General features: G+C 47.2%; 1 protein-coding gene across 2 annotated transcripts in view; it reads left to right on the forward strand.

The window, feature by feature from the left end:
• The window catches only part of LOC123772184 (CDK2-associated and cullin domain-containing protein 1), a 75685-nt gene that overhangs the window by 18817 nt on the left and 39557 nt on the right, over positions 1-17311 (forward strand). For both annotated transcript variants that reach the window (XM_045765245.2, XM_045765247.2), the window contains exon 3: positions 8217-8312. In XM_045765245.2, coding sequence (XP_045621201.1) covers positions 8217-8312 — 96 coding nt within the window. The remainder of the gene's footprint in view (positions 1-8216; positions 8313-17311) is intronic.

The raw sequence follows: 17311 nt of genomic DNA on the forward strand, positions 1-17311 counted from the left end.
GCATCCACAATTAAAATATTTGGTAAAAATCTGGTTTTCATTTGATTTTCTGGAGGGAGCCCCGTCAGCTCCCCGGAGCTATCCCAGGCTGATATGCTAATGTCAGACTTTGGCATCAGTCATGTGTATGGAGTTCTTAAGCCTACTGGGGACCACGGCCAGAACTGGGCCCCCTCAGAGAGGCAAGGGGAGCGATGGCCTATAGAAGCCCCCATATGGTTGGAAGCATTCCATGTCTGCCATCGACCGGAACAGGCACCCAGAAAGGTAAGTGCCTCAAAACAAACCCCTATTCTGGTTAAAATTGCTACCAAAAGCCGAACTAGTGGATAGAACTCCCCAAAAGAAAACAAGCAAACTAGTGTGACGTCACACGCCACCGCGCCGCTGTCTGCGCAGCTCCCCCCTTCCCGGGAGGGGGGAAGGGGCAGCCCCAGACCCTCCACGCCGGCTACCCACACCTCAGTTCTTGAGGCTGATGCTATAGGCGAAGGTCGTGTGCTCTGGCTCCGGTGTCGGCGGGGTTCTGGGTCTCGTAAGGGTCGCCGGCCCTTTCGTGGTTTGCCCCATTGACGGGGCGATGGGGGGCGGCTTGCACTGTTCGCCCGCGCCTGGTCCCACGATTCGTGAGCCTTTCGGGTCGTGTCTTGTGGCCTATGGTGGCGTTGGGTGGCCCCTCCCCCCTTGGGGGGGGGTCGGGGCTGGCAGGGCAGGTTTCTTTCCCTGCACTCTGTCGAGTCGTCTTGGAGTGGGTACGCTTGGGCGTCGTCGAAATGACGTAGTCCCTCAGATGGGTTTCCCGTCTGTTTCCGGTTCCGAAAAGGGACTACGCGGTCCTGCAGTTCATTCTGGACTTGTCCCGTCTGAAGTCCTGGGTTCATTGCCCCTCCTTTCGGATGACTACGCTGTCTCAGGTTCGGCTCCTCTTGGAGCCGGGCGCTTGGATGGTGTCCCTGGACCTTCAGGACGCTTATTGGCATGTCCCGATTCATCCATAGTTCAGGAACTGGCTCGGTTTTGTTGTGGGGCGTCTGAGTTAACGCTTTCGTTGTCTCCCGTTCGAGTTGAACCTGGCACCTCGCGTGTTCACTCGCCTTACACGGGTTGTGGTGGCTCGTTTGCGTCTCCTAGGTGTTCGGGTGTTGGCCTACCTCGACAACTGGCTGGTTTGGGCTCCCAGCCGGTCAGCTTGCTTGCTAGCCAGGGATTTGGTTCTTTCCCAGCTCTTCGGGTTCTTGGTGAACTGGAGGAAGTCCCATCTGGTTCCCTCTCAGGTTCAAACTTGGCTGGGTCTCGTTTGGGACTCTCGAACCGCCTCCTTGTCTCTCCCTCCGGAGTCTCTCCTGCGGCTGCGGTCCTGCCTTTGTCTGTTTCTGGTGGGCCCTCGGGTCACCCGGCGGTTGCTCGAAAGGCTGTGCGGGAGCCTGAACTTCGCGATGGTGGTCTACCCGCCGGGTTGGGTTTGGCTTCAGTCGGCTGTTCTGGTTCCTTCGGGGTCCCCCCTTCCTCCTCTCTCGCAATCAGCAGAGTTCGACCCCCCGGGGGACTTGCGTCGGTTGCTGCGTCACCGGCTTCCTCTTCGGGTTTTTCGGGGTTCAGTGCCTTGGCGCCTACCCGAACCCTCGCTCGATGTGTACACGGATGCGACGTCTCTCGGCTGGGGTTTTGTGACCAGTACTCACTAGGCCGGCCAGGGGCGTTGGGATCCGTCCTTCCGTCGAGCTCACAGCATGGTGCGGGAGTTCGCGGCAGTGTTATTTGCTCTGGGGAGGATTCGGGTGGCCCCCGGATTGACGATTCGGCTCCATTCGGACTGATCTCCCGTGGTTCATTGCCTGAACCGAGGGAGTTCGATGTGGTCCTTGTCTCTTTGGGGTTGGTCGCTTCGGGTGACTCGTCTGCTGAGTTCTCGGGGTTTGACTCTCCTGGCGGTTCACGTACGGGGCGTGTCCAACGTCTTGGCCGACGCCCTGTCTCGCTTCGTTCCCCTCTCCACTGGAGTGGACGGTCGACGACGAGTCCTTCCATTGGCTTTGCCAGACATTCGGGCGCCCCAAAGTGGACCTCTTCGCGTCGGCGTGGTCGCAGGCGTCTTCCCGTTTATGCGGCACCCTTCCTCGATCGCGAGGCCGTCAGGGTCGATTCCTTTCGGCTAGACTGGTCGAGGTGGGGGTTCCTGTATCTCTTTTCCCCCAGTTTGGCCATTGCTCCAGGTCCTGACTCGCTTAGACTTACCAGGGAAGAGTTGTCCTTCTGGCCCCTTGGTGGCCGGCCCAGCCTTGGTTTCAGGCGCTGGTTGCTCGGTGTCCGAACCCGAGGGTTTTCCCGCGGATCCGCCTCTCTCAGCAGATCAGGATCCGGTACGTCACGTGGCTGGTTCGATCTTCTCCTCGAGTCTTCGCGTATGGGTTTTTTGACTCGAGTCTATCATCATCTCTATGGTGATCAGGTGGCCTCCTTGTTGGTGTCCCACCTGAGGGCTTCTTCTCGGAGGCAGTATGAAGTTTCCTGGCGGTCCTTCTGTTTCTTTTTGCGTCTTCGTTGTGTTAGTTCCTTGTCTGTTCGGATGGTCTTGTCCTTCCTCTCGTGGTTGTTTCAGGACCGTCATCTTATGCCTAACACTGTTCGCCTCGTATTGTGCGGCACTGGCGGAGCCGCTTCAGCTTGCCTTCGGTATCGATGTTACGTCTGCGCCGTTTCGCAAGCTGTCTCGTGCATTGTTTCACCTCCGGCCTACTCATGCGTCGCCTGAGCCGTCCTGGCCCTTGGACAGAGTGCTCGCTTTCCTTTCAGTCTCCTCGTTTCGTTGTGGCCCGTTCGGTCCAGGATTGTTTTTCCAAGGCACTTTTCTTGTTGGCTTTGGCCTCTAGGGGGTTGGGTAGGGGAGCTTCATGCTCTCCTCCGGCGCAGGGGTTTCTGCTCTTTTGGTCGTGGTGATTGTTTTGTTCGCTTGCAGCCGTCTCCTTCTTTTCTGGCGAAGAATGAGAATTCTGCGTTCCGGAGGGGTCCATGGGTGGTTGATGCTTGGTTGGTCAGGCCGGGGGTGCATCATGTTTTGTGTCCGATTGTGGCGCTTCGCCGTTATTTGCGCGCCACGGCTACTGTGTCCGGGGACGCGCTGTGGGTTGATCCAGTTTACCTTCTTCCTTGTTCGCGGGTTCGGGTCTCCCAGGTCAGTCCGCAGGGTTAAGTCCAGCCAGCCTGCGGTCTATCCCCGTGCCCATGACGTTCGTAAGTTCGCGGCTCTTGCTGCCATCTTTGGGAATATGTCTTGGTCTGATATTCGGGCGGGGGGATTTTGGCGGTCGAACAGGGTCCTGGCTGCTCATTACCTTGTGAATGTCCCTGGGCCCCGTCTGGCCTGTGTTGCTTTGGGTCGGCGGTTGCAGCCAGCTTTCTCGACTTCGAGTTGAGAGTGAGCGACGACCGCCTCCCGGGTAAGTCCCTCTTTTTTCCGTCTGTGGGTAGTTAGCTCCGAGGAGCCGACGGGGCTCCCCCCAGAAAACCAGCGTTGAATGTAATGAAACGCCATTTTCTGGGCGAGTCCCAGAGGCTCCCCGGCATCCCTCTCTCTGGTCGGCGTTTTTTTCGCGTTTTAGACATCCAGCCTCAAGAACTGAGGTGTGGGTAGCTGGCGTGGAGGGTCTGGGGCTCCCCCCTTCCCCCTCCCGGGGAGGGGGGAGCTGCACAGACAGTGGCACTGCGGCGTGTGACGTCACACTAGTTTGCTTGTTTTCTTTTGGGGAGTTCTATCCACTAGTTCGGCTTTTGGTAGCAATTTTAACCAGAATAGGGGTTTGTTTTGAGGCACTTACCTTTCTGGGTGCCTGTTCCGGTCGATGGCAGACATGGAATGCTTCCAACCATATGGGGGCTTCTATAGGCCATCGCTCCCCTTGCCTCTCTGAGGGGGCCCAGTTCTGGCCGCGGTCCCCAGTAGGCTTAAGAACTCCATACACATGACTGATGCCAAAGTCTGACATTAGCATATCAGCCTGGGATAGCTCCAGGGAGCCTCCGGGACTCACCCAGAAAATGGCATTTCATTGCATTTAACGCTGGTTTTTTTGGGGACTGGTTTCAAAATTAGCGCCAATGTGTTCCCATTTTCCGAGAGGGGCCATGTGGCACGGACCCAGCACGACCCATGAGGTAGGCCCATTGTTATCGTCCCATTCTACTGACCGCTTCTGCCTCCCCTCGCATCCACAACGTGAGAACATTCCGGCTATTCGTGGATTGTTTGCCAACGTGCGGAATGTTCTGCAGTTTAGAACATTACATGCATATACTCCTGTAGGGAATTCTATTGCGAATACATTGATACCAAAATCAAACGCCTAGAAAGAGAATTGAGGTGACCACAGTGAAAAGAGTATATACATTTCAGTATTACCGGGCGCTCACAGGGAATGCCCAGATTACTTTAGGGTGGCGTGATGCTCGCTCACCCAAAACGCGAAAGTACAGTATTAACAATACTGTACTTTCGCGAAAGTACAGGGGTGGGGGGGGTGTGGGGAGAGCCCCACCCAACTCGGTCTCGAAAAGGAATGGAGGGGGTATGAAAATCCCTCCCCCTGCTGAAGAATTCCCTGCACAGAGAGCACAAGGGTCCCAAGCGGGGTCAAAAGGAACCCAAGAGCTCCATGCAGACTCCCCCTGAGCCCTAGAAACCATCGACAAAGGCCCTGGGGTGGAGCCTTCATCCACGCCTACCACTCCAGAAGGAAGAGCGGAGTCCAAGGAAAAGGCTTCGAAGAAGGGAGTCTGCTGGGGGACTGCTGGCACCTCCAAAGCCACCCGAGCCTCACCCCAAGCTAAACCCCTTGCCTTAACTCCAAAACCCTCAGACGTTTGGGAGCCGAGAGCAGGCAGGGAGAGCAGGATGAACCACGCCCATCTGGGAAGGAAGAGAATGTGCAGAGTGAACCAAGGCCAAAACAACTGTCAATAAAACCTAAGAAGGGCAGCTTCGGAGCTTCCAAATGGGCAACCAACCTGGCCAATTGCAAGAGATTCAGAGTCATAGATGTTTACGACCCAAATGGTGGTAGAGCGCAGGCAGTATGGATGATCACCACCCTGAGGCAGTGGCACTGAACAACCTGCAAATTTGTACAAGGCGAGCGTGGGCTCAGGAAGAAAGTATCCATGGTATGACTGAGCCCACATGGGTTTTCCCAGGGCCTGGAGAGTGAATAAGCCCCAGACACTGGGGCCAGCTAAGCCAGTAAACCCTGTCATAAGCAGGCAAACTAACTGTAAGTAGCAGCTATGAAACTTCAGGCACGCCAAGCGCCTTCAGCCAGTGAGGCTTCGGAGGCGCACCAAGAGCCTTCAGCCAGTGAGGGCCTTCGGAGGAGCGCCAAGAGCCTTCTTGCCAGTGAGGGCCTTCGGAGGCGCCCCAAGAGCCTTCTTGCCAGTGAGGGCCTTCAGAGGCGCCCCAAGAGCCTTCTTGCCAGTGAGGGCCTTCGGAGGCGCGCCAAGAGCCTTCTTGCCAGTGAGGGCCTTCGGAGGCGCGCCAAGAGCCTTCTTGCCAGCGAGGGCCTTCGGAGGCGCGCCAAGAGCCTTCTTGCCAGCGAGGGCCTTCGGAGGCGCGCCAAGAGCCTTCTTGCCAGCGAGGGCCTTCGGAGGCGCGCCAAGAGCCTTCTTGCCAGCGAGGGCCTTCGGAGGCGCGCCAAGAGCCTTCTTGCCAGCGAGGGCCTTCGGAGGCGCGCCAAGAGCCTTCTTGCCAGTGAGGCCTCAGAGGCACGATGGTTCATCACCTGAATTGTGGGGGTTCGGGTCTCTTTGGTTCTTGGCTCTTTGGGGCTTGTCGCTTCGATTGGCTCTTCTGCCGAGTTCTTGAGGTTTTGCTCTCTGTTTGGTTCACTTCAAGGGCGTGTCCAACATCCTGGTGGACAGCCTCAGTTCATTCCTTTGTCTATGGAATGAACGTTTGAGGCCGACTCCTTCCGTTGCTGGACGTTCGGGCCCTTGGCGGTGGACCTCTCCATGTTGGCATGGTCATGGCGTTTCCCAGTGTATGTGGAGTTCTTCCCTGATTGCAGAAGCCGTCGCGGTCGACACTTTGTGGAGGGACTGGTGGGGGTTATCTGTTCTCCCCCCCCCCCCTCGCACTCCAGCTGTTGCTTCGGGTTCTGGCTCAGCTGGAGATCTAGTGGGGGACAGGGTTCTCCTTCTGGCCCCATGGTGGCCAGCCTACCTTGGTTTCAGGTGCTGCTTGCTCAGTGTCCGAACCCGGGTCATTTTTCCTCAGTTCCGCTTCTTTCAGGAGATCGGGCCAGTGAGGTACCTTGCTGGTTCGATCTGCTCTACGCATCTGGTATTTTTGACCCGTATGTGTTACCACTTGTATGGTGATCAAGTGGCCTTCTCTCATGGTGTCCCACCTGGGGTCTTCTCAGCGACAGTATGAAATGTCTTGGCGTTCTTTTCAACACTTCCTTTCTCGTCGTAGGTTATCTTCTGTTTCTGTTCGTATTTTGTCTTTCCTTTCTTGGTTCTTTCAGGACTGACACCTTATGCTGCATACTTATCGTGCTGCACTGGCAGAGCCGCTCTAGCTTGCATTCGGGGTGGATGTCACTTTGGCTTTGTTCCATAAGCTTTCTCGTGCATTTTTCCACCTCGGGCCTGCTCGTGCACTGCCTGAGCAGGTCTGGTCTTTGGATCGGGTGCTGCAGTCTTCCTCTTCTCCTCGGTTTGTTGTGGCACCTTCGGTCCAAGATTGTTTTCAAAAGGCTTTGTTTTATTTGACTTTCGCCTCTGAGGGTCGGGTCGGTGAGCTTCATGCTCACTCCTGCGCCTCTGGCGCAGCGGTTTCTGCTCTTTCGGTCCTGGTGGCCGTTTTGGTCATTTGCAGCCGTCTTCTTTTTTGGTGAAGAATGAGACGGCTGGCTTTTTTGGTGGGTTTCCATGAGTTATTGATGCTTGGTTGGTCAGGCTGGGGGTATATCATGGTGTCTGGTTGTGGCTTTACGCTGTTTCCTGCTCTCCTCGGGTTCTGTGTCCGGGGCTACGCTTTGAGTTGATCAGATATACCTCGTTCCCTGTTTCAGGGCTTGGGTCTCTCAGGTCCTCCGCAGGGTTATTAATTCTAGCCAGCCTGCAGTCTAGCCGTATGCCCATGATTTTCGGAAGTTTGTGGCTCGTACTGCTGTGTTGAGGAACATGTCTTGGGCTGACATTCAGGCACAGGGGTTTTGGAGGTTGTAGAGGGTCCTGGCCGTCTGTTACCTCTTGAACTTTCCAGGCCATCGGCGGTTTTGTGTGACCTTGGGCTGTTGGTTGCAGCCAGTTGTCCCCTTCGTCATGAAGCACGTGGTGCGGCCACCACCGGGGTAAGTCCGTCTTTTACTTATTTTTGGGTATCTAGATTCAGGGAGCCAACGGAGCTCCCCACAGAAAACCAGCGTTGTTCCTTCTTGGTTTCCAAACTAGTGAGCAGGTGACTGTCTCAGGGGAGGGGGGTGCGAACGAGCTGTGCGTCTGTTTGATGACGCTTTGCTTGTTACCTTGTTTTCTTTTGGGGGGAGGGGGGGTTCTTGGGTTCTATTTGGTCTTGGTTTGCAGTTTTCTACCAGTTGGGGGTCAGTTTTGGGATGCCTACCTTTCTGGGTGCCTAAACCCCGGTCGATGCCAGACATGAATATACAGTACTCTCAAAAGTGGAGTTTTCATAGGCCATTGCCTATGGAACCAGGTTCTGACTTCTTGTTTCCGGTAGGCATAAGAACTCCATATGACTGAAGCCCTAGACTAATATAGCTAGTTTCAGTTCGATAGCTTCAGGGAGCCCCGGGGCTCGCCCAGAAAATGGCTTTTCATTACATTCGGTGCTTTTTTTTTAATAAAATTTGCATGCAAATTAATATTTCTATAATGAAAAAATATATTTTTTATTTTTTTGCGCATAGGCAGGTATGACTATTTTTCTATAGCCGCTGTCCTGGGGTTAATAAAATACATGACATTATTGGCATGTTTAAAATATTTTAGTACTCATATTCTATTATTGGTTTTTCTTGCCTTGGTTACCACAAACACAAATTATGACTGATAGAAATACTGTATACTTAATTATTATTGTAATCGTAAATGCTCAGCTAAATTTAAAATCACTAAAATCAATTTAAAATCATATAAAATTAAAATCATGGAATTGTTGAAGCCTTCATTAATTAAATTCAAAATGTTTTTATTTTTTGCAGCAGTTGGATGACTTCCAGCTTATTGATAGTTATTACGCCGTTATTCATCGTGTCATATATAGTCTAGATGGCATCATTCCAATATTTACATATTTGGTAAGTTTTAATAATTAGTTTCTGAAGTTTTAAATTCATATTGTACGGTATTTAATTATTAGATTGATTTGGTTAATTAGTTCCTTAAATGTTTGCTGTATTTATTCAACACCAATAATAAACCTAAGTTAACTTAGGTTTAAGAAAACCTGCGCACCATTTGAATCACTTCCTTAAATTTTGTTAATATGCACAGCTGCTTAAAAAATGTTGCAGAAAGTCTATTGGTTTATGTATACTTGATTGCAACCTTATTAATAAACATGATTTTTATAAGAGGATATGGGCATGCACACACTCTCTTGTGTGTGTAATGTATATACTAGGGTGGTCCAACAATGGGTCTGTAGCGAACTGCAATCTCATACAATAAATAAATAAATATAACTAGCATATTGAGAAAAGGCAACCCTAAGTAAAAGGCTGTAGGCAGACGATGAGTCTCTGTATCATGGCATAACATCTGATGATCAAACCACACATCAGAAAATGTAGAAATGGAGACATTTCAACCTATCTTAGAAACTGCATTATTTCTAGAATAATGACATTAGCTAGGTACATTCTAGCAGGAATGTACCTAGACTTTATTTGCCTGTCCCTTCCTCTCTTCAATCACATGACTTGATAATGGTTCAGGACAGACTGAAATATTGTTATTTCCTCATTTTCTAATGTGTTATGCTTGTGGGGGTTTAGCTTTGACTCATTGGTTCCACCTCTCAACCGTCAATCAACAGGTGTACAGTTTCCTAAGCCTATTGGGCTCTTATCATATCTCCACTTTAAACTGTGTGGAGTCTGCCTCCACCACACTACTTCCCAATGCATTTCATATATTAAATACTGACTAAAATGTTTTTTTTTCTAATATCTTAAGGGCTCATTTGGGCACTCAATTTTCACCTGTGTTCCCTAGTATGTGTGCCCCTTGTGTTAAATAGTCTTTCAATTCCTTTGAAAATCATGTATGTGGTGATCATGTCCCCCTAACACTTGTCTTCCAGCGACGTGAGGTTTAATTCCCGTAGTCATAGCTCATAGCTCATGTCCCTTAGTTCGGGCACTAGGTGTGCATGTAGGTGGGTGAACATTTGGGTGGGCGGGCTTGCATGGAGATGGGTGAACAGGTGGCTGGGTGGGCTATCAGTCAGGTGGGTGGGCGAGCAGGCAGGTGGGTGGGTGAGCAGGAAGGTGGGTGGGTTGTGGCAGGTGGGCATGCAGGAAGGTGGGTGGGTAGGTGGGTGGGCGAGCAGGAAGGTGGGTGAACAGGTGGGTGGGTTGGCAGGTGGGCGAGCAGGAAGGTGGGTGAACAGGTGGGTGGGTTGGCAGGTGGGCATGCAGGCAGGTGGGTGAACAGGCAAGTGTGTGAACAGGTGGCTGGGTTGGCAGGTGGGTAGGTGGACATGCAGGCAGGTGGGTAAAAAAGTGGATGGGTGGGCGAGACTGGACAGAGACAGATCACACGTCCTGCCTGGTCACCCACCTCCCCCCCCCCCCCACCTCACGCTGGCCTTCCCATCTCTCCTCCACGTGTAATTACCTAAGTGTAGTTACAGGATGAGAGCTACGCTCGTGGTGTCCCGTCTTCCCAGCACTCGTTGTCATATAACGCTTTGAAACTACTGACGGTCTTGGCCTCCACCATCTTCTCCCCTAACTTGTTCCAACCGTCTACCACTCTGTTTGCGAAAGTGAATTTTCTTATATTTCTTCGGCATCTGTGTTTAGCTAGTTTATATTTATGACCTCTTGTTCTTAACGTTCCAGGTCTCAAGAAATCTTCCCTATCGATTTTATCAATTCCTGTTACTATTTTGTATGTAGTGATCATATCGCCTCTTTTTCTTCTGTCTTCTAGTTTTGGCATATTTAATGCCTCTAACCTCTCCTCGTAGCTCTTGCCCTTCAGTTCTGGGAGCCACTTAGTAGCATGTCTTTGCACCTTTTCCAGTTTGTTGATGAGCTTCTTAAGATATGAGCACCACACAACTGCTGCATATTCTAGCTTTGGCCTAACAAAAGTCGTGAACAATTTCTTTAGTATATAGCCATCCATGTATTTAAAAGCAATTCTGAAGTTAGAAAGCATGGCATAGGCTCCTTGCACAATATTCTTTATGTGGTCCTCAGGTGATAGTTTTCTATCTAGAACCACCCCTAGATCTCTTTATCAGAATTCTTTAAAGATTTCTCACATAATATATAGGTTGTGTGGGGTCTATGTTCTCCTATTCCACATTCCATAACATGGCATTTATTAACATTAAATTCCATTTGCCAAGTGGTGCTCCATGTACTTATTTTGTCCAGGTCTTCTTGAAGGGCATGACAATCATCTAAGTTTCTTATCCTTCCTATTATCTTAACATCATCAGCAAACATGTTCATATAATTCTGTATACCAACTGGTAGATGATTTATGTAGACAATAAACATCACTGGTGCAAGAACTGAACCCTGTGGTACTCCACTTGTGACATTTCTCCAGTCCGATACATTGCCTCTGATCACAGCCCTCATTTTTCTATCAGTCAGAAAATTTTTCATCCATGTTAGAAGCGTACCTGTCACTCCTCCAATATTTTCCAGTTTCCAGAACAACCTCTTATGTGGAACTCTGTCGAAAGCCTTTTTTAGGTCCAGATAGAATGCAGTCAACCCAACCATCTCTTTCCTGTAATATCTCTGTTGCTCGATCATAGAAACTGAGTAAATTCGATACACAGGATCTTCCAGATCGAAAACCATACTGTCTGTCTGATATTATATCATTTCTCTCCAGGTGTTCTACCCATTTAGTTTTAATTATTTTTTCCAATATTTTGACTATTACACTTGTCAATGATACCGGTCTATAATTAAGGGGGTCTTCCCTGCTTCCACTTTTGTAGATTGGAACTATGTTAGCCTTTTTCCACACATCAGCTACAACTCCTGTATACAGGGATGCCTGAAAAATCAGTTGAAGAGGAATGCCGAGCTCAGGTGCACATTCTCTCAGAACCCATGGTGAAACTCCATCTGGACCAACTGCTTTGTTCTTATTTAGCTCCTTGAGCATTTTTTCCACTTCGTCTCTGGACACCTCTATGTGCTCTATGTTGTTCTCTGGAATTCTTATTGTATCTGGTTCCCTGATGATTTCATTTTGTACAAACACACTTTGGAACTTTTCGTTTAATGTTTCACACATTTCCTTTTCATTTTCCGTGAATCTATTTCCCATTTTCAACCTCTGAATATTATCCTTTACCTGCAATTTGTTGTTTATGAATTTATAGAACAGACCTGGTTCTGTTTTGCATTTGTCTGCAATCCCTTTTTCAAAATTTCTTTCTGCCTTTCTCCTCACTGCCGTGTAGTTGTTTCTCGCATCTTTGTATCGCTGGTATGTTTGGGGGTTCGGCCTCTTCTTGTATTGAATCCATTTTTGTGTTTTTTGGTCTCTGGCCCTCTCGCACTTTCTGTTGAACCAATTCTGTTTCCTAGTTCTGCTTCTCTGTTTTGGTATAAATTTTTTTGTGCCTTTATCATATATTTCACAAAACCTGACATACATCTCATTCACTTCCTTGCCTAGCAACAAGTCTGTCCAATTATACTCACTAAAAAATTTTCTAAGGTTGCCATAATGTCCTCTCCTAAAGTCAGGTTTTTCATTTGCATCGACCGTCATATTTTCTTCCAGATTATAACGCATTGCATACTTTATTCCCAAAAAGACATGGTCACTTTTACCCAAGGGAGGAAGGTACTGAATGTCAAATATCTCTTCCTCCTTCCTGGTAAATATCAAATCTAGCATGGAGGGAACGTCCCCTTCCCTCATCCTCGTAGCTTGTTTAACATGTTGATACAAGAATGTTTCCAGGATGAGGTCTACAAATTTACAGGTCCAGAAATCTTCTGTTTTAGCTTCACATGCTTCCCAGTCTATGGATTTAAAGTTGAAGTTGCCGACTATCAACAGTCGTGAACTATCGTTATCCGCTCTCGCTATGATCTCTCTCATTATTGTTATAAGACCTTCTCGTTTACTATCTAGCTCCTCCTTTGACCATGTGCTGCTTAACAGTGGACTATATGCATTTATGATCATTAGTTTATCATCCTCATGGCAGATCTCTAGTGCTATTATGTCAACTTCTTGTGGATTGGCAGTCACTATTTCGTTCACCTTTAGGTGTTCTTTCACCAGCACAGCAACGCCACCGCCTTTCCTGATTTTTCTGTCCTGTCTCCAAATTGAGTAGCCCCTTGGGAATATGACCTCATTTAAAATAGCATCTTCAAGTTTTGTCTCCGTGAGTGCAACAATGTCTGGTGTCTGCAGCTGTATTATATCACTTAACTCCAGTATCTTCGATCTCACTCCATCTATGTTTGTGTATGCAATCTTCAGGAACTTGTTCCCCCCTTTCCTTATTCTTCACTCCCCCTCTCTCTCTATTGATTTTGTTGGTTTATGTACCACTTTATTGGTCTGCCTACCCGTATCACTTTGTAGAAAAAATAATTGATTTCTTCTTCATTTCTGCTCTCATTTAAACGTTTTGCCTCGGTGAGGTTCAGTTTCAGCTTCTCTGTCTTCTTTTGTAAGATCTCGTCTTAACGACCACACTTTCCCATCCTCATCACTTTGTAATTTTCAAGCATTCCTTAATACTTCTTCCATTTGTTTGGTACCATTTAGGGTGATCCTCAAAGATCGATCTTTCCCTTTTACATATCTGCCTGCCACGTGTGTCGACACGTGGGTGTTGACACGCTGTACGATGACTTTTAACATATGCGCCTTAAGTTCTGTTAAATCCCATTTTATTTTCTTGTAAATATTTAAATGAATAAATAGCAAACCAAATACTGTACTGTTCAACTATTATAGTGCGTTATTTAATATTCGTAACTAGCTCTCCGCAGCAATAAGAAAAAAATATAATTTTTGCAACACCTCCAGTGCCACCTTCCTTGGCACTGGTTAGGCTTAAGCGAGTCACATCTGTTACCCCACATACTCAACACTTCTCCCTCCCTCTTTCCCTTCCCTTCCCTTCCTGATCGACTCCCTCCCTCCTTTCCTTAGGGAGGGAATTATGGACAGTTGAACTGCGACCTTTAATCCTCAAACCGCTAGGGGCCCAAATTGATTTAACACCCACAGGCGCAAAAAAAAAAAAAAAAAATTCAACAAATTCTTTCGTCTTATAAAAGTGTTCATTTTTGTTCCCTGATCATGGAAAAAGTAAAAAAAATATCGTAGGTGGCATATTTTAGCCGCAATAGGGTAGGGAAGTGTGGCAAAAAAGGGACGTTGACAGAGCCTTTGCCAGACGAGGTCTACTCCGCTCGAGCTGTCAGGCGGCAGTTGCCACAAATATATTATTACCTAATTATTTCAATGTCTGATTTTTTCTTAGTTTTTTGCAGTAATATTATTCAATACAGTGAATTGTGATATATTTATATAATAAAATGTGTGAACCATCGTTGTACTCAAATTTATGATGTGCATATTAGTGATTCAATTATGTTCATAAAACAATAAACAAATAGTTTTGCTGTTGTTACACTATATACACAGGTTATATATAAGTATTTGCATGTTTTGTTCACCATAACAAACCACTAAATTGGTATTGTGAGTCAAAAAGCAACGAGGAGTGACCACCACACACCAGCCAGCCACTCACTGCCACTCCCTCCCTTAACAACACCTCACTCGCCTTCATTCTCCTCCCATAATACTGTTTTTGCATTTATTCACTATACACAGACATTATATATAAGTATTTAAATGTTTTGTTCACCATAACTATACATCTAAGCTTGTATGGTGAGTAAAGACATGAAGACGTAGCTACTCACACAGTCAGCTGGTGGTGGCTGCCCTCAAGGCCAGACGCACTAATATTTCTCCTCCAACAATATTGTTTGTGGTGTTATTACGCTATATACACACATTATATATAAGTATCTACCTGTTTTATTCACCATACCTGTACAAATAAGCTGGTATGGTGTCCAAAGACCATAATGGCCACCAGTAAACAACATAAGAAGTGCAGACAATGCACCTCCCTCACCAAAATGGCAACTCCCAACCTACTTCTATTGCTATTATCACACTCTATACACACGTTATAAATAAGTATCTACATTTGTGTTCACCATAGCGAACCACTAAGCTGGTATGGTGAGTGCAGTCAATAAAAGGTGGCCACACACAGTCAGAAGACGACGCCACCACCCTCCCTCCCACAGCCTTACTCCACCCTCCATGGAGCACAGATCTAAATATCACCACAATCCTGCTATTATCAGAATCCTGGTCAGTTTTATCACAGTCTTCTATAATATTATCATCGTTAAATAATAGCATGATCATATATATTATGGCATTTGTAGGCGATGCTGTGGTCACAAGCTGAACAGCGGTGCTGTGAGCTCGTGCTGCTTGCGCCAGCCTTGGTGGCTTGCTCAATATTGACGCTCTCATACCCAAGAATGTTGGCCTGGATTTTTTTTCTTGGTGGCAACTATCGGTCGTGGCTGCACTATAGCTGTCCCTATCCCAGGTGGGGCGTTTAAATTATAGCGCTAGACATGAAATCATATATATATGACATGCACGGTTTCGGTTTTGTCTCTGAAAGCATATATATATATATATATGATTTGCGAAGTTTAAGGGTTAAGCAGTGTGTGTATAGGATATGGGGAGGTGTGTCGGGGGTGAGGGGAGGGACGGTCTTGCTCAGATAACCCTACACTCGTCACAGATCTTGAGGTTATCTTGAGATGATTTTGGGGCTTTTTAGTGTCCCCGCGGCCCAGTCCTCGACCAGGCCTCCACCCCCAGGAAGCAGCCCGTGACAGCTGACTAACACCCAGGTACCTATTTTACTGCTAGGTAACAGAGGCATAGGTTGAAAGAAACTCTGCCCATTGTTTCTCGCCGGCGCTTGGGATCGAACCCAGGACCACAGGATCACAAGTCCAGCGTGCTGTCCGCTCGGCCGACCGGCTCCCAGAATTGATAGATAGCCAGAATTGTTTAAATTTTGTTTCTTAAATTCTGGATGTTTAGTACATGATCATATATATTTTTGGTTACAGATTTTATTTAGCAATATTATTAGGATAATAAAAATGTATAAAAATACTTGTTTCATGAATGCTTTATTGTATTAGATGGAAATTCTCCAGGCTGGCAATCTACTGCCACCTACAGAAGGATCTCTTGGGAAGGGAGGGAGGGAGGTAAAGTGAATGTGGGTGGGACAGGAAGTGAACAGCAGTGAGGGATGACTCCCTCCCTTCTTGGTGATGGTGTACAACGAGATGCATCAAATGATCAAATTTGATGCATCACGTTGATTTGTTCATTTGATGCATCACGTTAGTGTGATCTCTGTGTGTAATGATGTAAGGGCGAAGAGGGAGAACGGCCTATTGACAAAGCTCGGGTGCAGGGGGGAGTTGTGTAAAACCCTGGTTTGTGCCTTGGAGAGGCTACGGGATCCAGTAAGTTCAGTAGAACTTCGGTTTCAACTCTTTTTACCCTGTCGTAGCTCAGTCGGTTAAGGCAGTGTCTGGGATGCTCCTGGACGCAGGTTCGAATCCTTGTCACGGCCCTTGTGGATTTGTTTGTGTACAACGAGTGTTAGGCCACTGATCCGGCCAAACACCCACTTTTCTGGCTCCCATGAACATTTTGACCGGATAGTGAGATCTTTAACCGGCCATGATTTTTGCCGGATAGGGGCATTTTTTGGATGGTCAGATTCCGGATAGTATATTGTGTCTACAGTATATTGTTAAATAATACTTTCTACCATTTATGAGAGATTCTACTGTAGCTAGTATGTGAGATATTCCCTCATGTGTTCCATGTGTGTCTGACTGTCTTTCATGTGACCCACTAGTTGCAGATGAAGTCACAATAACGTGGCTGAAAAATGTTGACCAAACCACACACTAGAAATTGAAGAGACGACAACATTTTGGTCCGTCCTGGACCATTATCAAGTCGATTGTGATGAGACGAGGGGAGCAAGGGAATTAAGTAGGCATGAGAGAGGTGAGGAGATGGAAATCTTGGAGGAAGATAAGAGCAAGGCAAAAGGTACAGAAGGTAAGGTGTAATAAAGGGTGTAATAATAGGAGTAAGAGTGGGAACATCAGAGAAACAAAAGAATGAGTGTTTGGTGAACACCCACGAGTTACCACTGGGTGTGCACTACATGCCTTAGACACTCAGTTGAGCTGTATGAAACACACAGGCTGGGTAATCTGCCATTTGCTGTTAATTGGAAATTAATTATGCTATTTTATGACTAATCTTTTTTGTAGATATTATAAGACATTAGTAGCATGATTTTACAGGGTTTTATAGTTAATATCACTGTGCTGCTTCTGATCTTTGTATTGAATGTTCTTTAGTATGCTCAAGATGTTGAATCACCCTGGTATATATCTTTTACAATAGTCTAATTTTCTCTGGAATAATGAGTATCTTTAGTTGTTTGAGATCGGATAGGCGTGTCGAAAAAATCTAATCTTAACCTGTAATGGTAATGAATAATAACTGTCTAATAAGCCGATAGTTTAAATCCTGGCATATAAATAGGGCCAGTGAAATGTTATAGATGTTGTAACATTGCTTGCCAGTGTGCTATTCTGTTTTAGGGCTGAATGCATTACATTTACATCACAATATATTTTGTATCTTAATTATGCAGCTCTCCATTGACCTGTACCCAAATATTGTAGCACAGCATGAGCATATATCCAAATAGCACAGCACCCATTGGGCCAGTATCCAGTGTATTCAATCTTTGGGTATAGTTCTGGTTCACATATGCTGTGTAAATTAAATAACATTGCTCAACACCAAATAATAGTTATCGGTATGTATCACATTAACACTGGTATATTGTCACTAATGATGTTTCATTGAGCAGGTTTATGCACCAGTATGCAAAACCTGCATTAGT

Source organism: Procambarus clarkii, chromosome 69 (assembly GCF_040958095.1).
Source record: "Procambarus clarkii isolate CNS0578487 chromosome 69, FALCON_Pclarkii_2.0, whole genome shotgun sequence".
Taxonomy (NCBI): domain Eukaryota; kingdom Metazoa; phylum Arthropoda; class Malacostraca; order Decapoda; family Cambaridae; genus Procambarus; species Procambarus clarkii.